A 25,791-nucleotide genomic window follows, 5' to 3' on the forward strand; every position below is an offset into this window, starting at 1 on the left:
AAATTTTTCATAGAACAAAGTAAAGGGAGTTAAGTGAATTTGGAAAATTTTATAGTACATGAGAAAATTTTAAAAAATAATAACTTATTTAGCAAAGCTATACTTATGTTCTCATATAATTTAGGGGAAAATTATTTGTGATTTGAACATTAAGAGGAGGATGGCCCAACAAGGTTTGAGAAAATTAAGGGAAGCATAATTCAACCCAATTTCAAGTTAATACTTCTTGATGTGTTTCTGATATTCATGTTAGCACCCATGACATCCACACAATTCAACCCAATTTCAAGTTAATACTTCTTGATGTGTTTCTGATATTCATGTTAGCACCCATGACATCCACACAGTGTGTTGATATAGGACATGACAAGCTGAAATGATCCCAAAAAATGGACATAAATTTTCCACAATTTTGATGTCTTTTCAGTATATTTTCTCTCCAACTTTCCATGGGAAACTGCTCATATACAACTATAGTATAACAAACTTGCATGAAAGAAGTCAAGTATTAAATGTAGGAATCAACTAGTACCCACAGGTGGTGTTGCTCCAATTTATAGCAACTAGACAGAACCTCTTTCATGGGCTTCCAAAAGTTGATTTATATTGTTAATTCCCTATTTTTTAGGAAGGGGCTTGTAAAGTATGACTGTCACATATTTTGAACGAAAACGATGGGTTAATCCAAGACCAAGCACTGATTGTGCTGTCCTCCCCTTCTCAACATATAAATGGTTGAGAATTACGTGTTGTGGACGAAGTAAGGATCCTTGAGCATCTGCACTGTCAGGCACATCAAGAAGAGTGAGATGCAACTGCGGCGGCACTAACGGCGGCTCCTTACTGAAATCCTCGACAGTAGGAAACACATTGCTGTAGCTTGCTTCAGGTGACCTAGGAGGCTCAAATCCTGATATGCTCTCCAAATTCTCAGGAAGGTGCTCCTGTTGTATAGAGGGGAGTCAAATATCAGGCCAGCCTTACGCGCACAGAAAAAAACATAATATATATAATCTTTTTTTACAATACCAGAAACTTTAACAATTCTTCATCAAATGTACACAGCCACTCACACATGCATTAATGTGTACAAAGGTCTTTGTACTATATTGAATTCAAAATTCCAGCAGATGATGTTCAAAAGTAGTTTCTGCAACATTTAGTAATCCAGTTGCTGTGTATACAGAGAGCCAAATTAAAGGGAAATATCATCTGCCAAAGTATGAGATAATTTGAATGAGCGCTTTATAATTGTGGAATTTCAAGGAGTTACTAGATATCTATTGAGAAAACTAGTTTCTGCAACATTTAGTAATCCAGTTGCTGTGTATACAGAGAGCCAAATTAAAGGGAAATATCATCTGCCAAAGTATGAGATAATTTGAATGAGCGCTTTATAATTGTGGAATTTCAAGGAGTTACTAGATATCTATTGAGAAAACTAGAGTTGCTACTCACTTGATTGCTGCAGTGCACACACATGACTTGACATTCATTAAGAATCTATGGATGCCAAGCCACTCCACGTTATACAAGAAAAGAGAAACATTAAGAAACGAAAATCCAGCATATGAAGTGCATGCTTATGCTTTTCAATACACAGTTTTGAGAAAGAGGATCCTGCTGTCTGGATGAAATCTCATCCTAGGATGAAAATGATTGTTATCCTGGCATGCTAGAAAGCAGGACCAGAAGTCTCAAACAAGCAACACACATGCCTTCTCCCAATTTGTTATCCACAAAGACTGGCACTGAAAGATCATCCCTCCTGGTAACAAACATTTCCTGAGAAAATAGTCTTGAAAAGGACAAAGCCATAATATAGTCTTGTTGATACATTCAAGCCTCCTGCTGGAAAAGAAAGCAACTTATCGTACAAGAAATGTCTCTACACCCATGCCTTCAAGTGGTTATAAATCAAGATAATCCAAAAAAAGATGGTAAACGATGACAACTCAAATTTCTGATGTGTCATCATGATCTAGTCATATAAATGAACAAATTCTTGAACACGTTCAAAGCTAAAGTTACCCCCTGCAAGAGCAACACCTCAATGATCTAAGCATATTTTGTGCTGGATTAAAAGCATCAAAGACAATATCCAAAAACGAAATGCATGACCTTTTTAATGGCTATACTCTGATCTTTATTAAAGAAATTTAGTTACTTGCCTGCAAATCCAGAACATTCTTGACATTTCCCCTCTGGTCGCACACAAATGGCAGGTCTGGTGAGTACCTCAACTCCCCATTCACAATAAATCTATACTGGTATACCCCTGGTGGTAAAAGCTTCACAATTGTAAAGTCTTTTGCACTCTTTTGCAAACGAATTCTGCATCCACAAGTGGCCCCTGTGTTCAGCTTCCTAAGCATGATTACAGATACATAATCTTCTTTTATGCTAGATTGGTAGCACATGCATCATCTCTGATTGGAAAGGCAGTCAGCACTTGATTAAGATACCATGTCACATACAAAGACATTGACAGAAATTTCTTGAGGAGTAGAACAGAAAGATGGGTGGCAAGACACGGCACCTGGTATACCAATTATCCCAAGATCCTTCCGCCCATACTTCATCCCCACCATGAGTCCACTGGATTACGGTAGGAATCCCTTGTTCATGTTGATGGTCATCCTGAACGTGGGATTCATAGTTGCGGGGAGGATATGGAGTGAAGCCTGCCTCATCTGCTCTGGATATTGGAACCATAGGCATCTGTACAGTGTTTACAATATAGAGAAGCAAACACAGTTGATGCCAGAATTTTGGTTGTAGCCCTTGACAACTAATCTTACTTTGTATTTATCAATCGTTCCACCTTGATGCAGTTTCAGTCTATATACCCATTTGCAATCAATAGGTTTCTTTTTCATTAGAAAATATATCAATGACAGGTTTGACTTTGCATAAGATTCAGGGCGGGCAAGTCGCTATTCTGGAACTTTAATTGCGTCTTTGAAAGATGTGGATTCTTCAATTTTTATGACACTGGTCATAAACGAAAATTTACTTTGGAACTTTCAGTTTCCTTTCTTTAAAGATAAAATCTTTCTAAGCAGTGTTGCGAGACTATTTGAAAATTCAATGGTAATTGTGATTATAATTGTATTCACAATTGCCTGCATTTTCTACTTCTCCTTATGTAGTCATAGTGGACTGATCAATTGAAAGATTATTGTAGGATCGATAAGCAAAAGAGAGAATACAAGGTACAAAGAGTCGTATGAGAATCAGCCGTCACATCAACTAGAGTAGTAGAAAAGAAAGAGTACAAAGTACTTGTACCTAGACCTAGGACTAAGTGTCCTAGGTGTCACATAGGACTAAGTGTCCTATGTGGCCTAAAAGGCACTAAAACTATAAGTGCCTATATTTATTCCTACAAGGCACATGCCATGGCCTATAGGGCATCACTAGAACCACCAAAAGATGGCCTACAAAACCCCCTCCATGGGATGGGCTGAAGTATTCTGGAAATGTCTCAGAATACCTGGTATTTTCTGGTCATGGTGGCACATGTTCATCCAAAAGGATATAGCCACCTATGAATGTACAAGGGATGTCAGATCATGTAACAAATGGAACCAAGTGTAAAGCCTGTCGGAAGACTTCGAACTTAGGACGAGGAAGTGCCTTTGTAAACATATCTGCTATGTTGTCCTCTGTGGGAAGATAGGACAACTCTATGTCTCCTGCTGACAACCGCTCCCGAACATAATGATAGTGAACTTCAATATGCTTGGTACGTGCATGAAACACTAGGTTACGCGCAATGGCCAAAGCACTCTGGCTGTCAGTGTAGACCATAGTGGAGGATGTCTGCCGAATACCAAGATCTATAAGTAACTGGCGAAGCCAAACACACTCTAAGCGGTGAAAGTTGCCCTGTACTCAGCCTCACAGCTAGATGTGGCAACTGTTGGTTGCTCCTTCCTAAGCCAAGAGATACATGAATTGCCAAGCAAAAAACAATTGCCAGTATGTGACACTCTGGTGTCGGAACATCCTGCCCAGTCACTATCCGTGTAAGCATGCATGGTAAGTGAACCCTGATCACCATAGAAGAGGGCTAAATCTTGAGTGCCTCTGAGATATCTGAAGACTCTCTTCACTGCCTGCCAATGCTGTGAACTGGGCATGTGCATGAATCTGTTGAGCTGAGATATTGCATACTGTAAGTCAGATTTGGTGTGACATAAATAAATAAGGCATCCAACAACCTGCTGATAAAGAGTGATATCACATGGTGGGCTCCCATCATGAGCTGAGAATTTGAAGCCAAAGTCCACTGGAGTAGAGACTGGCTTGCAATCCTCGAACTAAAAACGATCAAGGAGCTGTCCAATATACTTGGACTGTGACATCATGATACCCCTCTCAACATGAGCAAACTGAATGCCCAAATAATAGTGGAGCGGTCCCATGTCTGACATTTCAAAAAACTGCTGCAAATCAGCCTTGAAAGCTGCAATATGCTAAGTATCTGGGCCCGTGATGAGCATATCATCCACATATAAAATCAGCACTAAAAAATCAGATCCACTCCCACGAACATAAAGAGTGGGTTCTATGGGGCTCTTCTGAAAACCAAGAGATAGTAAGTGTGCATGAATTTTGGCGTACCATGCCCGGGGTGCCTGCTTCAGATCATAAAGGGCTTTTCTAAGCCGGCATACGTTGTTTTCAGAATAACAACCTCAAAGCCACGAGGTTGTGTGACATAGACTTCTTCCTGCAGATCCCCATGAAGAAAAAGCAGTTTTGATGTCAAGTTGGTGCACTTGCCAATGGTGATGGGCTGCAATGGCAATGACACATCTAATGGTAGTAATCCTGGATGTGGGAGCAAATGTCTCCTCAAAGTCAATTCCTTGTTGTTGGGCATACCCTTTCGCAACAAGACGGGCTTTGTATCTCGATCTATGTTGCCATCAGATTTCCTTTTTAATTTGTAGACCCACCCGGTACCAATGGCATGCTTGCCGGGAGGGAGATCTACTAATTCCCATGTGTCATTTTTGGCAATGGATTGTAACTCAGCTCTCATTGCATCCATCCACTCTTTGCTATCAAAAGCATCTTTACGGCACAAAGGCTCTTCATTGTAAGCTACAACAAGGAGTGCAAACTCAAGAAAGTGACCATGCATCTGTCTATTCCCTGATCTTGTCCGGGCAGCAAAAGGCTGATCTTGTTTGTTGTCTCTCAATGTATCAAGAAGCCATCTAGAAACTTGCCTTTGCTGTCTATTGACAGCTATTTCTTCAATCACTGCATCATGAATAGTGGGATCATCGTGTGCTGGAAGACAAACCTGCAAATCAGCATGGGGTAGTGGCTGATCATTGCTTGTTGGAGGGCCTACAGGAGGCTCATGTTGCTGGTCAAAGTCTTCCTCTAAGGAGGGCAGAGGTAACCAAGAGTCAAAGGCATCAAACATGTCAACATCTAGCATAGCTTTGCAGTCCACAAGAGGAGAAGCTGAATGTTCAGCAAAGATTACATCTCTACTGACAATAATCTTCCCAGTATTTGGTGGTATAACCGATACCCTCTGCTTTCCTGACTGTAACCAATAAATATGCATTTGATTGCCTTATCATCCATGAGAACACTTCAGATTTGGCTTTTAAAGGATATACCCAGCAATATCTTGTGAAATCATCAATGAGAGTCATGAAATATTTGTACCCCCCAATGGCATTTGTCCTCATTGGGCCACAGACATCATTGTGCACTAGCTGCAATTTCCTTTGTGAGAGTTTTGAACAATTCTTTTGGAAAGGAAACTGATGCATCTTACCCAAAAGACAACCCTCACACACATGTTTGAAAATTGTATGAGTTTGAGTACATCATTTGCCATCTGCTGTGAATGTAGCTTTGCAAGAGCTCTATAATTGAGATGACCCATTCTCTCATGCCAAAGATGAGTTTCAGCAAGCTGTGAATCTGAAATAGCAAATGCTTCAATAGAAAGTGCAGCTGAGTGATGATCAAGGTGATAAAGCCCCTTAAAATACCAAGACTGAGCATCATTAGCAGTAAAGAGTGCATCAACTTTGGAGGGATCAAATGAGCAATGGACAGCCCATGCCCAATCATCTTGGAGAGCATGTGCATGTGAAGCATCTGCTGGCTCATGGGATTCAATAGCATGTGAGGCATTAACTGTCAATCCTGCTTTCTTTTTCTCCGAAGCAATGCGCTTCCTACATTCTGAAATGTCATGTCCAGGCTTGCGACAATAGTTGCATCTTTTCTTCTTTGCCTTATCTGCTGTATTTTTGAATGCATGGGAGGAATTGCAGCTGCTATGCGCAGATTTAGGCTTGCCAATAGGCTTGGAAGCCTTGCCTCTTCCTGTCTGCTGTGAAGCAAATGCATGATCAGGAATAATGGCTTGTCTATTAGCACGACTTTGCTCTTCCTGCAAAAGCAAAGTAACTAGCTGATCAAAAGAATAGTGGTCTGGATTACCCATGGCCACTAATCGAAGGGTTGTAGCAAACCCTTGATATGTATCTAGCAGTCCATTCAGTGTGGTACAGACAAGCTGTGAATTTGGCACCACCTCATCAATGTTGGCAAGTTGTTCCATGAGGTCCTTGACCTTTGTCAGGTATGCATCCATAGAATCACCTTCATTCATACTGACTTCCTGTAATTGCCTTCTCAAATATGCAGCACGTGCCTCATTGCAAATCTGGTAGAGAGAAGCCAATTTGTCCCAAGCATCCTTTGCTGTCCTGCAAGACCAAATGTGTGGAATAATGATTCTCTTGCATTATAAAGCAAAACATGAATGTGCATTTGCATCTGTTGCATCCCACCTTGACTGTTCCTGAGTTGGGGGAGCAGTAGCAGGAGTGCTAGAAGATAAGGCATCAAGAGGAGTACTCCCTATAGAGGGACCAGCACTAGAGGCAACCACTGTAGCATTGGCTGGCCTCAGATCAATCCCAGAAACAATATTCCACAAATGCTTTGCAACAAGAATATGTTTCATGAGATAAGACCACATCGGATAGTTGGTGCCATCCAACTTATCATCTTCACGAAGAATGCCAAATAGATCTTCATTGTTCCCAGCCATTGCAAATGTGATACCCTGAAAAAGACCTGAAAACCCAAAAGCCTCAAGGCTATCACTGCAAAGAGCTGGCTGTCCAAAAATGACAGCAAATATCTGCAAATAAATATTTTGCAAATTTCCAACCCAAATCAAAGGGCAAATGCAGATCTGACCCAAATGTGACTGTGTCAGGCAATGTTCACTACAAAAACAGTGAATCTGGCAAAAAGCCCCAAATTTAATGAGGGCAAATAGGCCAAAAAGAGGGCAAATACAGAAAAGCCCCAAATTTTGCTGAGATTTTTGCAAATGTGACCCAATGTATGAAAATTTGACTCAATGTCCTACAGAAAAGACTCAATGATTGAAAATCTGACTCAATGTCCTGCAAATGTGACTCAATGTTCTCCAATCTGGCCCAATGTATTGCAATCAAACGAGAAATTGCAGACCAAATCCCAAAAAATAGCCTCAAGGCTTGGATAAGACTCAGGAAGAGAATTCAGAGTAGTGGTAATAATCTCTGAATCAGGAATGATCTCATCGATATTCAGCAACTGCTCTTGTAAATCCTGTAGCTTTGTGAGGTGCACTGACATGGAGTCACCCTCTTCCATGTGTGTATGAGACAATTCTCTTTTCAAAAAAGACACCCTGGCATCATTCCGAACTGCATACATGCTCTCCAAAATATCCCATGCTGCCTTTGAGGTCTTACACGACCGGATATGTGAAATGATGAATCTTTTCACTAAAAGAGAAATACACAACAAAGCTAAAGCATCACGTGAATCCCATCTCTTTTGTTCTGGAATGGTAGGTATAACTGCACCAATAACTTGTGCTACAGCTGTACCCTGTGCACGACCTCTGCCTCCTCCTTGTTGGGGAGGGGTATTAGGTGCCACATTTGCTGGCCGAAACTCATCCCCACTTACATAGTCCCACAAATTACGAGAAATCAGAATATTGCGTACCATAAAACTCCAGAGGGAGTAGTTGGTACCATCCAGCTTGTCCTCTTGTGAGAGACCACTGAAACCGAAATCATTCTAATTTTGCTGGGCCATGTTTGAGAAAGAAAATACAGCAAATGCAAAGCTGAATTCCCTTGCTGGGAATGGAGTGCACAAATCCCAAAAAAACATAGCCAAACACTGGCTCAAAATCTCTGTAATGTCTCTGTCAGAAATCTGCCAGAGCATCCAATCTCTCCCAAAACCTGCCAAAAGCGCTTCAAAGCACTCACAGAAAGGCAGTGTGAACTGAAACCTACAAAATTGCTCTCCCAACACAAAAGCCCCCATTTGTGGCTTGAAATTGCAAAATGTTGCACAAATTGCTCTTTGTCTACAAAAGCCCCAAATTTCACTGCGAAATCGCAGTGTAATTGTAGAAGCCCCAAATGTTGAGGTGAAATTGAGATGAAATTAGGGCAAATCCAAGAAAAGCCCCAAATTTTACAAAATGCCCAATTCAAATAATATGCTCAAATCTGCCCAAAAAACTGCTCTACCAAACAATGGCTTCCTGCAAAGTTCCCAAATTGCTCTTCTTCTGTAAAGCAAAAACCTACAAAGTAATCATGCAAGAAAATCCTGTAAGGAAAACCTGCACAAAGTGCAGACACCTACGAAGGGTACAACGCCAACGAAAGATTCAAGGGCCCAACTGTACGGACGACTGATGCCCAACACCACACGTGCGGGTACGACGCAAAGGCTAACCGTACAGTTTAGCGACGAGTTGTACGGCTCTGTTGTATGGCGACGATGGCGATGTATACGGCGTTGCAGTTGCAGTACGGGTTGTACGGCGTCTGGTGCAGGTACGGTGGCGATGACGATGGGATAGTACGAAAGGCAACGCATGTACAGTACGAAACTATACAGAATCAGTCCAGACTATCTGTACGGACGATACAGCGAGCTGCCACGGGAGCTGTACGACAGTCTGGTGGAGCAGGGAGCTTGCGGGCTGAAGCTGGAGGACAAGAAGAAGGGAGCAGGGAGCACGATCAATCTGCTCTGATACCAAATGTGAGAATGGGAGAGAGAGCAAAGGTGAGAACAAGAAGCAGGAGAGAGAGAGAGCTGAAAACGTAGTTGCAATTAGATGAAAGTGTTACAACTGAATGGAGTGATAGGTTTTGTCAAAGTGACAAAACCTTATCCTTCACTAACCATAGTTAGTGAACTAACTGTGGTTGGGGGGGAAACCTCTAAGTGAGGGAAAAGTGACCCTAACCTACTTATTACATTACATTGGTCACTGCTAAATTATAGCAATAATTCTAACAAAATGGTGTACCAAGCTAAAGGTCTAAAATGATGACATGTGGCAGGAGGGAACCATCTAGGAAATTGTGGGCTTGTGGATAGGCATGAAGGAAAAAGAAATTACGTATCTTTGTGTGCATGCAATCCATGAGAGAGGCTGGGAGGAAAATCGGATGCCAGCGCCTCTGAATAGTACCCGTGAATTGACGAGAAAAATTGAAATTAGTTGAGGAGCGTATCAGTAGCAATGCTCAGAATGTGCAGCAAGGGCAACAAGCCCAACCACAGTATGTGGTTCAGCGTACACACTTTGGAGGAGGATCCATTTTTTAGGCCATGACCTCACAGCCAGCCCCAAATTCTTTGTATGCTAATGTGGGGATACAGCCTAGATTGCAGGGAGGCAGCCCTATGATGTCACACACTCAGCCAGTACCACCTGTGCCTACAAACCTAGCTGTGGGGGGTGTAAATCAAGCTCCTGAAGGACCCCAAGGACAGCAGCCCCTTTATTTGCAGCCCCCTGGCTATGATCAGCTGGAGCCACGCTCAAGATGAAAGATTACAAGGAAAGGGGGGCAGTAGTGAAGTTTGAGACCTTTAATGGTCAGGGGGGGCAGTGGTAAAGTTTGAGACCTTTAATGGTCATGCAAATAGAATGAAGGCTCTTACTTTCTTGCAGCAATTTGATTTGGCTTTTGCTGGAGGGTACTTCAGAGAGTCTTCGAAAATCAGGAAGGCAGCCACATTCCTTAAGGGAAATGCCATGCAGTGGTGGTCTAACCTTCTCCTTCAGGGCCAAATGCCTGCTACATGGGTTGAATTCAAAAAGGCATTCTCAAGCGCATGGCTCATTACTACTTTTGAAGTGGATGTCGTGACTCAATGGCATAACTTGAATGCTAGGGAATGCAGGAATCTTGAGGGTTACGAAAAGAAGTTTTGGGATGCGCTTCTACTTGTGAGCTCTTACAAAACAGTCCCTATTTCAAAGCAAGCTGAAAAGTATTGTTGTGGTCTTCCCAAAGAGTTGAGGGACTATTGCACCAAGACACATATTTCCAGTATGTCACAGTTGATAGAGAATGCCAACACAGCTTACTCACTCATGCAGGGCAGAGTCTCAGGTTTCAAGAGCAACTTCAAGGAGGAGCCAAAGAAACCACAGCAAGCTGGAAAAGTCCCTCTTAAATCAAAGTTTGTGGCAGGACAAAGGAGAAAACAGCAACCCTCTTCTCTCACTCCTGAGGAGAGGAACGAGTTGTTTACTAAAGGGAGGCGTTTTCTCTGCAAGGAGATGGGTCATAGGGCAGCAGATTGTCCTAACAAGAAGAGGAAAGAACCTGCAGCAACTCGGGCTGACACTAATCAAGGCAATAGAGAGGACCCCAGAGGCAAGAAGCCCAAGCCAAGTGCTGGCCATATACCTGACATTATTGGGGGTGAGCATGATGAGAAGAAGACAGAGATGTGCAGAGCATGGGGCAAGCTACGGGATCAGCATTGTCTGCACTTCTTTGATTCAAGAGCCAAAGCAAATTTCTTTACTCCTGAACTTGCAGCTCAGTTGGGTCTTCGACCAGAGGAGATTGGGTCCTCTTTGTGAGGCCAACATGGCTAATCCGGAGCTTAGTACCCCTGTCACTCCTATCATAGGGAAGCTACGGATTCACATTCAAGGATATGTGGACTATGAGGATTTCTATGTGATGCCTTTACCTGAGTGTGATGTTTTGTTGGGGATGCCTTGGATGTACCGTGTGCATGCTATCATAGATACACATGACAAGAAGCTTCCCTTGACTTATAGGGGTAAAATCCAAGTCATTGATGTAAACTCGAAGGGAGAATCAGTCCCAGTTGTATCTGCTTCGGCGATTTCCTCTATAATGAAAAAGCATCTTTCTGCGTATTTGATTTTTGTCAAAGAAAAAGAACCTGATGCGGATAACTCTGATTTTTCCAAGCTGGAAAAACAGCAAACTGAGTTTTTATTTCAGTTTCAAGATTGTTTTTCAAATTAACTCCCAGAGGAGTTACCTCCTGAGAGGCCAGAAGATCATACTATTGATATCATTCCTAGCAGTTCTCCACCTAACCGACCACCATACAGGGTGAGTGCAGCACAGCAAGAGGAGATCATGTGTCAGGTGAATGAATTGCTACAAAAGGGGCTGATTCAGCCAAGCTCTTCTCCATACTGTTCTCCCGTCCTACTTGTGCAGAAGAAGGATGGATCTTGGAGAAAGTGTATTGACTACAGGGCTTTGAATAAGATCTCTATCAAGAATCGATTTCCTATTCCACGCATTGATGATATCTTGGATCGATTAGAGGGATCAGCCATCTTCACTCACATTGACTTAAAGAGTGGTTACCATCAGATACGAATCACGTCCTGAAGACTGCCTTCAGGAGCACTTTTGGGCTTTATGAGTTTCTTGTTATGCCATTTGGTTTGACCAATGCTCCTGCTACCTTCAATCGTATGATGGATCGCATTTTCAGAGAGCACAGGAAGTTTGTGGGTACATTCTTTGATGACATTATTGTGCACTCAAAAGATGAAGAGAAGCATAGGCAACACTTGGCAGTTGTATTTGCAGAGCTCAAGAAACACAGTTTACTGGTCAATACCAAGAAGAGTGAGTTCTTCATGCCAAAGATACATTTCTTGGGACACATCATCTCACAAGATGGAGTGAGGATGGACCCCGCCAAGATAGAGGCAATCAAGAATTGGCCTCCATTGAAGAACTTACATAAACTTCGTAGCTTTCTTGGCTTGTGTTCATACTACAGGCGCTTCATTCGCTATTTTGCTAAGATAGCTTCACCCTTACATGCTTTGCAGAAGAAGGCAATGCCTTTCCGTTGGGGAAAGAAAGAAATTGCAGCATTTAATGAGCTGAACAAAAAGCTATGCTCAGATCCTGTCATCATTTTGCCATACTCATGCAGGAAGGCAGAGTGGTTGCATGTGAGAGCAGGCTGCTCCGAGATGCTGAACACAACATGAATGTATATGAGCAAGAGTTGGTAGCTGTAATTCATGCTCTTACTATGTGGAAGCACTATCTTTAGGTGCTCATTTTTATGTGCAAACTAATCATCAATCGCTGCGATACTTTCTCACTCAGAGAAAGTTATCAGAAAAGCACATGAGATGGGCAAACTTCCTTTCCATTTTTCATTTTCAGATTGTACATGTGGCTGGAAAGAAAAATGCAGTGGCTGATGCACTTTCCAGAAGGCCACGTACGGAAGCTATGTCAAAGAAACCACAGGTATCTGCAGTTACCATTGCTTATCACAATGAGCTAGATGCCATGAAAGAGCAATTTGCTACAGATGATGCTTTTGCACGTATTTATGATCAGCTTATGGAGGGCAATAGGCATGATCATTACACACTTAAGGAGGGATTTATGATGATGCATGGAAAGCTGTGTGTAACGCTGCCATTGAGGCATAAGGTGCTCACTGAAAGTCATGCCCCACCGTATGCAGGGCATAGGGGTATTGAGGCTACAATCAAAGCAGTGGAGCACTACTTTTATTGGCCTTCACTACGGAAGGATGTTGAGACTTATGTCGGGACATGCATCACTTGTCAAAAGGTGAAGTATGACAGGCGGAAACAGCTAAGTTTACTTCAGCCTTTGCCTATACCAGATAGACCATGGCAAAGTATCACCATGGATTTTGTTTTTGATCTCCCTCGCACTCCTTCTGGTCATGATGGCATTTGGACCAGAATTTGCAGATTCAGCAAGATGGCTCATTTCATTCCAGTAAGGAAGAAGATTACTTCAGAGCAGATGGCAAAGGAGTTCTTAAAATCTGTTTTCAAGTATCATGGGATGCCTGAGTCTATCGTGAGCGATAGAGATCCACGAATGACCAGCATGTTCTAGAGAGGTTTGTTTGAAGACATGGGAACCTCACTGCTGTTTTTATCTTCTTATCATCCACAGTCTGATGGTCAATCAGAAGAGGCAAATTCTACAACTTTGGATTTGCTCTGATGCTATGTATCTGAGCACAAAACAAAGTGAGAACAGTACTTGACACTGATTGAGTATGCATACAGCAATACAGTGCACTCTTCCACGGGTAAGGCACCGTTTGAAATAGTGGAAGGAGCGAGGAAGGTTCCTCCTATCTTGCATACAAAGGAGAAAATTTTTGTGGCAGATGAGTATGTGGAGGATATGCGGGCAGCCTATGAAAAGGTTAAGTATGCCCTCCAACGCAGCCAAGATAAACAGAAAAGAGCTGTGGATAAGCATCGCACGGACTTGGTTTTCACTGAAGGTGATTGGGTGTTGCTGCGTTTTCTTAAAGCATGCCTCAGGAGCAAGAAAGGGAAGGTAAAGCTGTACACTAAGCTGAATATGAGGTACTACGGCCCTTTTCAAGTTCTTGAGAAGATCAATGGGGTAGCTTACAGGTTGAAGCTACCTGAGCAGTGGACCATCCACAATGCTTTCCATGTTAGCTTGCTGAAGCCTTTTCATGGAGAAGTACCACAGGATATGCCAGTTGAAGAGCAACCTGAAGTTGATGAGCAAGATGAGGTCTTGATTCCTGAGCAGATTGTGGCACATAAGGAACGGAAAGTTAATGGTAGAGTGGCCAGATGCAATCGTGTGAAGTGCAAGAACTATCCTACGAACAATGCAGTTTGGATGGAAGAGAGTGAATTGGCACATTCACCTCAGATTTTACAGCTCTACCTTGAGGTATTTGGTCTCGAGCCTACTGCGGTAGTCTCTCATGCCGGTTCAACAGAGCATATGTCTGGAGCATTACCGGATGCTAATGGGGGCAATAGCTGTTACGATAATTATATTTTCTGATATATCTTGCTTTGGATATTATTATTTTAGTCAAGTGTGACTATGGCAAAGTACTCCATAGGAGCCCACCGGACGCGGCCGGGGTCCTACTGGATACTTTGTGTGGTTAGTTAGGGACGCCTGACTAGCTTGTGTTTTGCCATGCTAGATGGTCGGTATTGTGGGTGATTCCATGTTAATACTGATGTCACTAGTGTTATTGGTATTGTACTTGATTATTGTGCTTTGAGCACGGTTATGTTGGGATCGGTTGATTCGGTGATTCGTTCAATCAATTGTTAATAACTAATGTAATTGGCGGCTTGAGTACAGGTGATGGAACTCATAGCAAGGATTCGAGTTAGTGCAAGGATACCGATCGAGGTGTCGCATAGCGCATTATATATGACCATGGGCCAATTTTGTATTTGTTTTATTATTGCAAGTTTGAGCAATATATTTTGTAGTGGACATAATTCATTTTGGGCCCTAAGATGGCTATGTAAAGCAAATCCCTCATTTTTGGATGAAAAGGATAATTTTGGCTCCCTGGTGCTTTTATGAAATATCATAAATACTCTAGATGAGGCAGCGTGAGCCACTCATCTAGGGGGGGGAGATTGTACCCATTCTGCTATCGCTTTCATGGTGTGATTGTGTTTCTTCTTCTCCAATTGATTATGTGGTGAATTTGTGTGTTGAAAAGATTACCTTTTGGTTTCAGTGGTATCAGAGCCTTGGTGACGCTCTTGTGAAGAAAGAAGGCAACCTCATGGTTCGTGTCAGAAGAAAAAGACACCTTGGATAAAGAAGTCTTGAAGAGGACTCCAAGACACATATGCGGAAACAGAGTTCGTGAGGGAGAGACAGTGTGCATCAAGGGACGCTCAAGGCTCACTTTAGTCTTTAGCAAAATCGACTTCGAAGTTTGCGCCTTGCAGCGCACAGCTGCAGTATATTTAAATTTACTCTCGGTTGCATATCGCCGTTCGCGTGCTCCAAAGTCCAGACGCCTAAAGCATGCATTTAAGCCGCTTTGGCGGTCATGCATTCTACTAGGCCTAGCCTTATAGAACAGCCGCGGCGAACAGAGGAGTGTACCTCATGCCACTTGCCAGTCCTGAGCGCGACAGTGTGTCTTCCACATCTCCAAAATTTGTGTGCGTATCTCTGCAGGCCTATAGTACACTGGCAGTTTTGGTTCACACGCAGCAGTCGCCTCTCTTCCACTGCACGCCTTCGTCAGCGGGCCAGCAACCGCTACAGCTTGTTTCCTGCACTGTTTATATGTTTTTTTTAAAAGAGCTTAGTGCATTGAGTGCACTGCCAGCCATTGCGCGCCACCTCTGCAGCACGCAGACCTGCAATCAAGTGCAGTCCCACAGTCCTCCAATATTCCCCAAAAAAAAAAACGCCACTGGTTTTGCTATGCAACCCCGTCTGCGAACCTACAGTCACCTGCAGTGTCTCGGCCAGCAAGCCATCTTGGACTCCGGACTCTGAACTGAAGTAGCCTGCAGGCAATCCCTGGTCTTCTGATTCCATGCGTAGACTATGGTGGGGAAATAGTCTCTGTAGAGCCACCGTCGCCATCATTTCTGAAGATCTGCATATGCTCACGGACTTTGAAGATTAAGGCGCGGTCTCTTAGTCAAAGAATTATTTTACCCTACAAAGCAAGGTGCCCAAGATGCAAAGGCTCTTTTATTAGTTTTTTTTTTTTTTTTTAAGAAAAGAAAGAGAGAGCATTGCAAAATTTGAGAAGCTCGAATCAAGAAGGCGGTTTGGAACCACGAATCACCGAGCAATTAATTGGAGATCAGTCGAGCGCATTAACGACTACGAGCGACATCATCAGTCACATATCTCCCACTCTAGTCCTTTCCACCTCCGATCAGAGAGCAATATAAGTGATTTCTTTTGCTTTATATTTCATACACTTAGTAACTTCCGCCATCCGTTGTCTTACCATACACTTTAATCACATCTTTATTTCATCCGCTTAATTCTCATACACTTAATATCTTTATTTTTCCTCCGTTCCGCTTTATTTGTATTTATCGCATTATCATGGCACATCAGCCACAACCATCCACGCTCCAAGAGCAGTTAGATGCACTTCAGGCACAGTTGGCCGATGAGCGTGAGCATAGGGAGAGATTGAAAAAGAAAATCAATGGTAAGAAGAGGAAGAGACATTCATATGATGATGAGTCATCCGACAATGATACTATTATCACGACAGTCAAAGCCACACTGAGAGCACAAAATTCGAGGAAGAAGAGAAAAGCTTTCTTATTTCAAAATTTTGATGGAAAGAAAGAAGCACGCACTGTCTTGTCTTGGATCAGTCAACTAGATGATTATTTTTCGAGGAAGAAATTCTCTGAAAAAGATAAGATTAAATGTGCTGCAAATCATTTAGTAGAGAGTGTTGCACTTTGGTGCAACATCACTAAGCACAGTAAAAGGCGACCAAAATCTTGAAAGTCTTTTCAAAAGCTCATCAAGAAAGATTTCCTTCCCTCACATTTCAAAGCAAAAGCTAGACAACAATGGGATACTTTCAGGCAGTTCGATAAGGAAACGATCTCCACATATACTGATAGGTTTTGGCAGACGTTGATCCAACTACAGTCCTTAGAGAAAGTTAATGAGCGAGATCAACGCAGGAAGTATGTGGCAGGTCTAAGGTCTAAGTTGAAAGCTGAGATTAACATGTTTCATCCTCGCTCACTGAGCTCTGCAATTTCTCTTGCAATGAATTGTGAAAGGAAGAATGGGATCCCAAAAGAAGGGAAAGATTCAGAACGGCATGTACCTTTCCATAAGAAAAAGAGATTTGATAAAAAGCCTTTCTTTAAATCTAAAAATGGTTTTGTTCCACAGAAGACAGATTCTTCTTCGAAACCAAACGGTGGGAATTTTCCAAAGAAAGAAATAAGGTGTTTCAAATGCAACAAGCTGGGACACATAGCCACTGAGTGTCCTGAAAGAAAGAAGACCCCGACGGTGAAAGTGCACATGATTGACGACGAAGCAGCCAAGCAAGAGGGAGGTAAGTATAATTGTCATGCTCTTCTAAAGATGAAAGGTTTCATTAATGGCAAAGAGGTGGTTATTTTGCATGACCATGATAGTACACATGATTTCATTTCGGAAAGAACCTTAGCAAAGCTAAACCTAGAGTCTTTCCCATCTAACTATAAGGTTAAAGCTGCTTTTACCAAAACAAAGTACAATTGTACTAGAGAAGTCAAGAATCTTGAAATCTCAATCAAACCTTACAAGGATACACGAGACTTTCTTGTGGCACCCCTACAGGGAGTGGACATCATATAAGGGATGCCATGGAGGCATCAATACAATCCTAAGATAGACTACGATTCACATTGGATGTGGATTGAGAAGGACAGACAAGAAATATGCCTAAAAAGCTCAATGAAACCTGAGATCAATCCTTTACTCAACCACACACAAGCTAAAAGAGCAATCAAAAAACGTGAGAAGACAAATCTAATTTTGGTGAATACGGTAACGGCTACTCAGCCAAACACTAAGCCTACGTACCAAAAGTTTCTTCCTCAATTTTCTGATTGTTTCTTAGAGGATTTACCGCCTGGACTACCATGTTCTCGACCTGAAGATCATAGGATAGAAATCCTACCGGACAATACTCCACCTTGCAAAGCTACTAATAGAGTCAACCAGCTAGAACAAAAGGAAATTCAAAAGCAAGTGGAGGAACTGATAGAGAGAGGATTGATAAGACCCAACAGTTCTCCTTATGGAGCACCCGTCTTATTGGTCAAAAAGAAAAATGAAACCTACCGAATGTGCATAGACTATCGTGCACTGAACAAAATCACAGTGAAGAACAAATATCCAATCCCTAGGATTGATGATCTCTTGGACAAATTGAAAGGGGCTAAGGTCTTCAGTAAGATAGATCTCAAATCTGGCTATCATCAAGTTCATACGGTAGAAGAGGATATATACAAGACTGCCTTTAGAACTCAAACGGGACATTATGCCTTTTGGGCTAACTAATGCTCTAGCTACTTTTAGTAGAATGATGAACCGAATCTTTCTTAAACACCAAGATTGTGTGGTAGTATTTTTCGATGATATTCTGGTGTTTAGCAAAGATGTTGAGGAGCATAAAGAACATCTGAAGCTAGTCTTTTCACTCTTGAAAGAAAATCAATTGTACATAAACCTTGAAAAGAGCAGATTCTTCCAAGATCAGATAGAGTACTTAGGTCACATTGTGTCCGCCGATGGGATTCGAGTAGATCCAAAGAAGATTGAGTGCATAATCACATGGCCTAAACCCTGAGATATACATGAATTAAGATCATTCTTGGGATTGTGTAGCTTTTATAGAAAGTTTATCAAGAATTTCGCATACATTGCACATCCATTGACAGACCTTCTCAGGAAAGTTATGGACTGAGCGTCAAGATAAATCTTTTACAGCTTTGAAAGAAGCTCTCACACAAGCTCCTGTGTTGCAACTACCCGATTTCTCTAGACCATTCTTTGTAGTTGTAACCAATGCTAGTGGATATGGAATTGGAGCCGTACTTATGCAAGATGGACATCCAATAGCATATGAGAGCCGAAAATTAAAACTAGTAGAATGCAATTATAGTACATATGATAAAGAATTAACCTTGTGCATGCCTTACGAATGTGGAAACATTATTTGATGGGAGCTTAGTTTCTTATCAAAACCAATCAGCAAAGTATCAAGCATTTGTTGACTCAGCCACTAATATCCGATACACACATCAAGTGGGCATCATTTATACAAGGTTTTCAGCCCATGATTCAGTATCAACCTGGAAAGGAAAATGTAGTTGCTGATGCTCTTAGCAGAAAGCCAAGTATAAATCACATTATTGCTGTAGAGACCCAGCCTTTCAAAGGTATGAAGAATTCTTATCAAGGGGATCCAGATTTTTCCAATATATGAAACAAATTAGAGAATAACAATTGGAATCCTATGTTGGACTACTCATGCAATGATGGATACCTCTTTTATCGAAAGAAATTATGCATCACTCGACCCTTTAGACAAATTGTAATGGAGGAAATGCACCAACCACCATATATGGGACATAGGGGAGTGGCTGCCGCTTTACAAGTGATAGCAAGAGAATTTCATTGGCCTACTATAAGAAAAGATGTGGCTAAGTTTGTAGTCGAATGCATCACTTGCCAGAAGATCAAGAGTTACAAAGGAAAGATCCCAGGATTGCTTATGCCTTTGCCTATTCCTACGCAACCTTAGGAACAAATATCTATGGATTCCATAACAGGTTTTCCTACTACAACGAATCAAAATGATATGATTTGGACGATAATACATCGCTTTAGTAAGCAAGCTTATTTCATCCCATGCAAGAAGACCTTAACAGCTCAGCAAGCTGCACATTTATTCATCAAGCATATCTTAGTTCATCATGGCTTACCAAAGATTATAGTGTCTGAACGAGATTCGAAGTTTTGCAGTAATTTATGGACTACATTCTTTCATAATCTAGGCACGAAGTTAGACTTCTCATCAGCTTTTCATCCAAAATCGAATGGGCAAACTCAGGTTACAAACAATACTAGGCACGAAGTTAGACTTCTCATCAGCTTTTCATCCAAAATCGAATGGGCAAACTCAGGTTACAAACAATACTATTCTGGATATGATAAAAGCTTATGCGGGAAGTCAACCAAAGACTTGGAACAAGTACATTCATCTCTTGCAGTTTGCTTATAATAATACTCCTCATTCTGCAACTGGAAGAGCACCCTTTGAGATTATCTATGGGAAGGATTTACCTATTCCTATCACACGATTGACCCATAGAGTGGAAGCAGCAGATGCATTTACCCATGACTATCAAAATATTCTCAAAGACGTTTGTGAAGCCATTGCAATAGCTCAAGAGAAGTACACAAAACAAGCTAACAAGAAATGGAAACACATGCTTTTTAAAGAAGGCGATTATGTACTTCTTCGGATTGAGAAAAGAAGATTGAAGAGTGTTGAGAAATGGCTAGTAATCAAGATGTCCCCACGTTTTTATAGATCATTCAAGGTAATTCAGAAAATCAATGATCTAGCTTATAGGCTTGAATTACCTGATAATTGAAAAATACATAATGCTTTCCATATCAGCGTCTTAAAGCCCTTCAAAGGACCTTTACCTATTCATCCTATCTATGCAGAGGCTCCATTGATTGTTGATGAAGAAGAAATTCTAGAGCCTAAATGCATTCTTAATCATCAACAAACCTCGACCCGAAAAGAAAATGTCTATACTAAATACTTGCTCAAATTTAAGAATCATCCAAGAGATGATGCTCAATGTATGCCTGAGCGGTTCTTTCGAACTTTTCCAAACCTCATTAGTTCCTATAATCAAACACGCAACTGAGGTCAGTTGCAATCCAAGCAAGAGGGATGTTACGGAAATTATATTTTCTCATATATCTTGCTTTGGATATTATTATTTTAGTCAAGTGTGACTATGGCAAAGTACTCCATAGGAGCGCACCGGACGCGGCCGGGGTTCTAGTGGATACTTTGTGTGGTTAGTTGGGGACGCCTGACTAGCTTGTGTTTTGCCATGCTAGATGGTCGGTATTGTTGGTGATTCCATGTTAATACTGATGTCACTAGTGTTATTGGTATTGTGCTTGATTATTGTGCTTTGAGCGCGGTTATGTTGGGATCGGTTGATTCGGTGATTCGTTCAATCAATTGTTAATAACTAATGTAATCGGCGGCTTGAGTACAGGTGATGGAACTCATAGCAAGGATTGGAGTTAGTGCGAGGATACCGATCGAGGTGTCGCACAGCGCATTATATATGGCCATGGGCCAATTTTGTATTTGTTTTATTATTGCAAGTTTGAGCAATATATTTTGTAGTGGACATAATTCATTTTGGGCCCTAAGATGGCTATGTAAAGCAAATCCCTCATTTTTGGATGAGAGGGATAATTTTGGCTCTCTGGTGCTTTTATGAAATATCATAAATACTCTAGATGAGGAAGCGTGAGCCACTCATCTAGGGGGGGGAGATTGTACCCATTTTGCCATCACTTTCATGGTGTGATTGTGTTTCTTCTTCTCCAATTGATTATGTGGTGAATTTGTGTGTTGAAAAGATTACCTTTTGGTTTCAATAGCACCTCCGCACCCACAGTGCAGACACGCTCACAGGATATTTAGAGGTCGCTTGGTGACACTGCAGTTTCACCCGAGGCACTGATGCTGACAGTGTTTCTGCCATGAGACTTCTATGATGAGTGATCATGACACTCCAATTGGTTGATACACTACAATATAGATGGATCTGCAGTCCTGCTGTATGTACATTGTATTTTTGGTACTTCATGCGATGTACTATTGATTATGGGCTGTTTTATGCCTATTGTGACACCCTTTCCTATTTGCTGTAATTTTGGGACAGCAAACAAGATAGTTTGCCGTTTCAAGAGGGGGGTATATCATAGGGACGTAGTGGTGATGGTGAAGTTATAAACTAACTGTCACTGAATTTGGCCTAGGGTACCAAGCTAGGGGCCTTAGTTAATGCCCGAAAGGTACCCATGATTTTATGTGCAACAAGTGCAACTCTCAATGCTATTAGAGTGGTTTCATTTTCTAAGGTCATTGGTTTGGTTCAGCGGGGTCATCCTTTAAAAACTGACCCCCTAGAGATCCCTCCAAATAGGGTCATTGGTTCCTTGCACTAGGGTCATGGTGTGCCATCTGACCCCCTAGGGGCATTAAAAATCCCATGCCTCATTTTGCTTAGGTGTCTGCTGGTGGCCTATCTGCTTGCCTTATGTCACCTCTGGAAGCCCCTGGAAGGCCCTGGATCCCTTCCTTGGCTCTCCTTTCTGTTTTGAGACTTCACCTCTACCAAAGCAGTCTCATTCTCTTCATGGTGGATTTCTGCAGCTCTCCCTCTGCTTGCTGAAGTCGATTTCCGAGCTTTCTTTGCGACAATTCTCCTCCCCTTGATGCCCTGCCGTTGGCCCGGGAGAGGATTGGGGCACTGGTTGTGATATTCTCTTCTTGGGGGTGCAGTGGTTGGCCTTGGGCTCGGTAGTGGTTTGGAAATGGGTAATGCATTGCTTGGTATGCTGTCAGACTGGTCTAGTTGTGATTATGCATGTTTACTGAAAGGAACCAAGGTAATAGCACTGGGAGTTGGTCACTAGCACAGCCACGGGTTGGCGTTGTACTGGGTTGCACCTACGGGTGAGCTCATGAAGGGAGTCCCTTTGTATCTTTGAGCTAACCAATTTAAATAGATACCGCAAGGGGCGCCAAGTGTTGGGGCCAACAGGTGTCACTCTCTATGTTTCTGAGTAGGGGCATTCTAGCCTCCCTTGTCTTGAATGGTTCCATGATGCTGTGCAATGAAGTTCTATGCTTTGAGTTTGGTTTGTGAACAAAGGCAATCAATTAAGTTGGCTGTATTTTCATCATTGTGAGATAGTAGAGACAGATACACTGCCCTTAGTGTTCTAAGGCTGGTTACATTCTCTGAGACCTTTGCACAGATTCAGTCAGCAGTCCCAAGTATTACATGGCCAGAAGATGACAAAAACGAAGCACATGATGTAAGGCACATCCATCACACCGGGACCCATGCAGGCCTTATCTTAGCACACAGATTACAAGACTTACATTCTTCAACCAGTCCAATGACTGAAAGGGACAAAAGTAACAACTAAGTCCAAAGGCAAGTGAGTTGGCCAAGGTCCAAGCAGCCAGACACAGGCCGGCAAATGGGCAGTTTATCGGGAGGGCATGGCCCTCCAACAAGGAGTTCAAATCAAAACCAAAAGACCCTCAGTCTTAAACTGATGTACGGTCGTGTACTGTCTTATTGTTTCACTCTACAACGTAGTACCTTATAATAACTCGGTGTTGCTTTAGCACTCCTTGAGAGCTTCCTTGTGCCCTCCCAGAATGGATGTATTAGCTGGTTTTTTTGCTGTCCCATAGACCTGTTGGTCTCTCATGAACATTGTTAGACCCTCTCTCTCTCTCTCTCTCTCCAATATCTCACACTTGCAAATTAAAACAGGTTGCGGGACACTTCCCAGAGACCTGCGGATTTGCAGAATTCATGGGAAGTCCAAACAAATTCATGTTTGAGTGTCCAGTGTACGAAGAGATCCCATGGCAATGTATTGGTTATTCAAGGGGCCACACTCAGTTTCATTTACATACAAAGATGAGACATTGTTCATCAAAGTGGTGATTCTGCACAGCACTCAATTCTGAGAGTTGTGACTAGACAATAGATGGCTCTCATAGACTATCACCATGCAGATGAAACTTCATCTGAATGGAGCCGAACGGCCAAACGTCACCATGTGCAGGACATGCAGACTTCACACACACTAGGAGAGAGAATGGATGGCAAATTCCATGGAGAACTCCATTATATACATGACAAAAGATATCATTCCAAAGATATTACATCTACAACTTCCCTATTCGTAAAAGCACTCCAAAACGTCTGGATAGAGGGTGAGATTCGACCGGAGTGTACGTTTGTCGTCCTTGTGTTCTACGTACGTAATACTATTTGTGTCCTATTTTTTATTTGTCGCGTCATAGAGACCTCCACCGACCCACCCCACCCCAACACCACCGTCTCTCTCTCTCCCTCTCTCTCTCTCTCTCTCTCTCTCTCTCTCTCTGAGGAAATGCGCCAGGCAGAGCCAAGGCCTGCTTGATTGGTGAATTTACCTTTCAGATACGTCTGATTTGACTCGCTACCGACGTAGACATTTGCGTCATTGACCCCAGCAACATTCGCATGTAGCTCGATACATATTACATATTACTGCTTTTTTAATTATGGGACGGCAGGCACATATTCACCATTCTATCCTCGAATGCTTTGAATCGCCGTTTTTATCTACTAGAATCTGCTAATACTGGGACGCTTAACGTACCTGAGGGGAGAACATCAAAGGGGAGCGGGCAGAGCTGCTGGGAGATTCTGGCGGGGTATGTCCCATAGATTCCGCGGAATCGACATGGCTAAGCCGCCCAAGCTCTCCGTCTTCCTGGTATGCAGGAACGTTGGGGCTCAGTATCTGATGGCGACGTTCAGGGCCGGTATTCGGAATTCCAAAGTTCGCTTGCAGTTCGGCTCTCACAGAGCTACGGTACCCATCTACGTCCGTCGGGACCGCCACTCCTGCGTCCCTCGCAGTGGTATTGCCCATCAAGCGAGACCCAAAGAGCCAAATGGGCAGCAAGACTGCAATCTCGGAAACAATTCTCTTGTGAATGACATTTAGTCTGTCGATACAACCACCATTCGTCGATATAAATCAGAAGGGTGCAAGTCACACTACCCTCAACAATGACGGGCCAGCCTAGGAAAGAATATAATAAGCTGCAGGTGGTTTCCGTGCTGTAATCAATAACAGAACTCGGCACCACTGAGAAAAGTACGTGGGAATGTCCGTCCAGCAAAATTTGAGCAACAGTGAACACCACTGATCAACTTGTGGGCAGCCATGTCTGGAGAAGATCGATCAGCCAGCAACAACATCTCCAATGCCCTGTCTGAAGAAGATTGATGTGCAAAATCCAATTGTAATGCAGCAGCAGCTTGAAAGTGGTGTGTGAGATGCTGCTCAGTGCTGCTCAACTTTGCCCCCACTATTTGATACCCATCAGTGCCATCACCTCATAAATAGCAAGCACAAACTATTTTATAAAGATGCTCAAGCAACTTTGTCCCCTGCACGTCACATCATCAAAGCATGCAGAAAGAAATAGCTAAACAAGAGCTTTCCCGCAATAAATAGCATGCTGCAACAGTTAATAGGTTGCACCTTGGAGCTACCTCAGAATGAGTCAAAGAACCATGATGCTCAAGATTCAAGAGATATGAATTAGTGTTCTGTTTCATGTGGAATTTTGGTCCCTCCTTTTGGAAATTGCACCTATCTGCAATTAATTTGCAAGACATTTGTAAGCACCTTGTGGCGCCCTTTCCTCCACATACGTTAGACAATTTCAAGAGCTCTCTCTCTCTCTCTCTCTCTCTCTCTCTCTCTCTCTTCCCTTTGCCCTCATTACATCACATCCACTAATCAAATAAGGAGCTATACTCACCTTGGGATCTAGGCCTTTTCATAGGCACACAATGCATCACGTGCTCCCAAGAGGTTGCTTTCACCTCCCATTAAAGAGTAATACTTACATGCCTTCATATCCTTTCTTGTGTTGTCAACATCACTTGCTTAAAAATGACATGGAAAACTCCAAGACTACACATTTTACAATGTTAGGCAAATGGTAGTTTAGTGATGCCTTTTATATTTATTATTGATAATCTCTCTCTCTCTCTCTCTCTCTCTCTCTCTCTCGCTCTCCCCCCCAAGGATATTATTTGGCAATAGGTGCTTGATAGGAGCAAGGATTTCACAACCATTAGGTTTATTTTCCCGATGACTTGGAGGCTTAAAAAATTGTGATTGAGTTAATAATGCAACTATGCACTCATTGTATCAAATTTCCCAAGCTACAATAACTGGT

At 42.3% G+C, this 25,791-nt stretch overlaps 1 protein-coding gene across 2 annotated transcripts; it reads right to left on the reverse strand.

Annotated features, from left to right (window-relative positions):
• Positions 1 to 410: 410 nt before the first annotated feature.
• On the reverse strand, positions 411 to 24,989 carry LOC147897341 (SNF1-related protein kinase regulatory subunit beta-2-like). 2 transcript variants are annotated; one of them, XM_087380829.1, is made up of 5 exons: positions 24,600 to 24,989; positions 24,192 to 24,502; positions 2,540 to 2,721; positions 2,172 to 2,334; positions 411 to 944 (listed from the first exon to the last, which is right to left on the reverse strand). In XM_087380829.1, the coding sequence occupies exons 2-5, from the start codon at positions 24,465 to 24,467 to the stop codon at positions 618 to 620; spliced, it is 948 nt and encodes a 315-aa protein (XP_087236955.1). In that variant the 5' UTR covers positions 24,468 to 24,502; positions 24,600 to 24,989; the 3' UTR covers positions 411 to 617. The 2 variants fall into 2 exon arrangements, with proteins under 2 accessions (XP_087236955.1, XP_087236954.1); XM_087380828.1 differs by having other exon boundaries at positions 24,192 to 24,988.
• Positions 24,990 to 25,791: the final 802 nt, after the last annotated feature.

This window comes from Dipteris shenzhenensis, chromosome 10 (genome assembly GCF_047967505.1).
Source record: "Dipteris shenzhenensis isolate YYH24624 ecotype China chromosome 10, Dip_SZ_1.0, whole genome shotgun sequence".
NCBI classification, from domain to species: Eukaryota; Viridiplantae; Streptophyta; class Polypodiopsida; order Gleicheniales; family Dipteridaceae; genus Dipteris; species Dipteris shenzhenensis.

What these genes read in the sequence shown, in the direction of transcription:
- LOC147897341 (XM_087380829.1), bottom strand. Translation starts at nt 24,467, where the DNA reads ATGGGCAATACCACTGCGAGGGACGCAGGAGTGGCGGTCCCGACGGAC. An exon ending in CTTTGATGTTCTCCCCTCAG is followed by an intron (nt 2,722 to 24,191) that starts GTACGTTAAGCG and finishes AACACTGTACAG; the next exon opens with ATGCCTATGGTTCCAATATC. An exon ending in TGGGATAATTGGTATACCAG is followed by an intron (nt 2,335 to 2,539) that starts GTGCCGTGTCTT and finishes TTGTGGATGCAG; the next exon opens with AATTCGTTTGCAAAAGAGTG.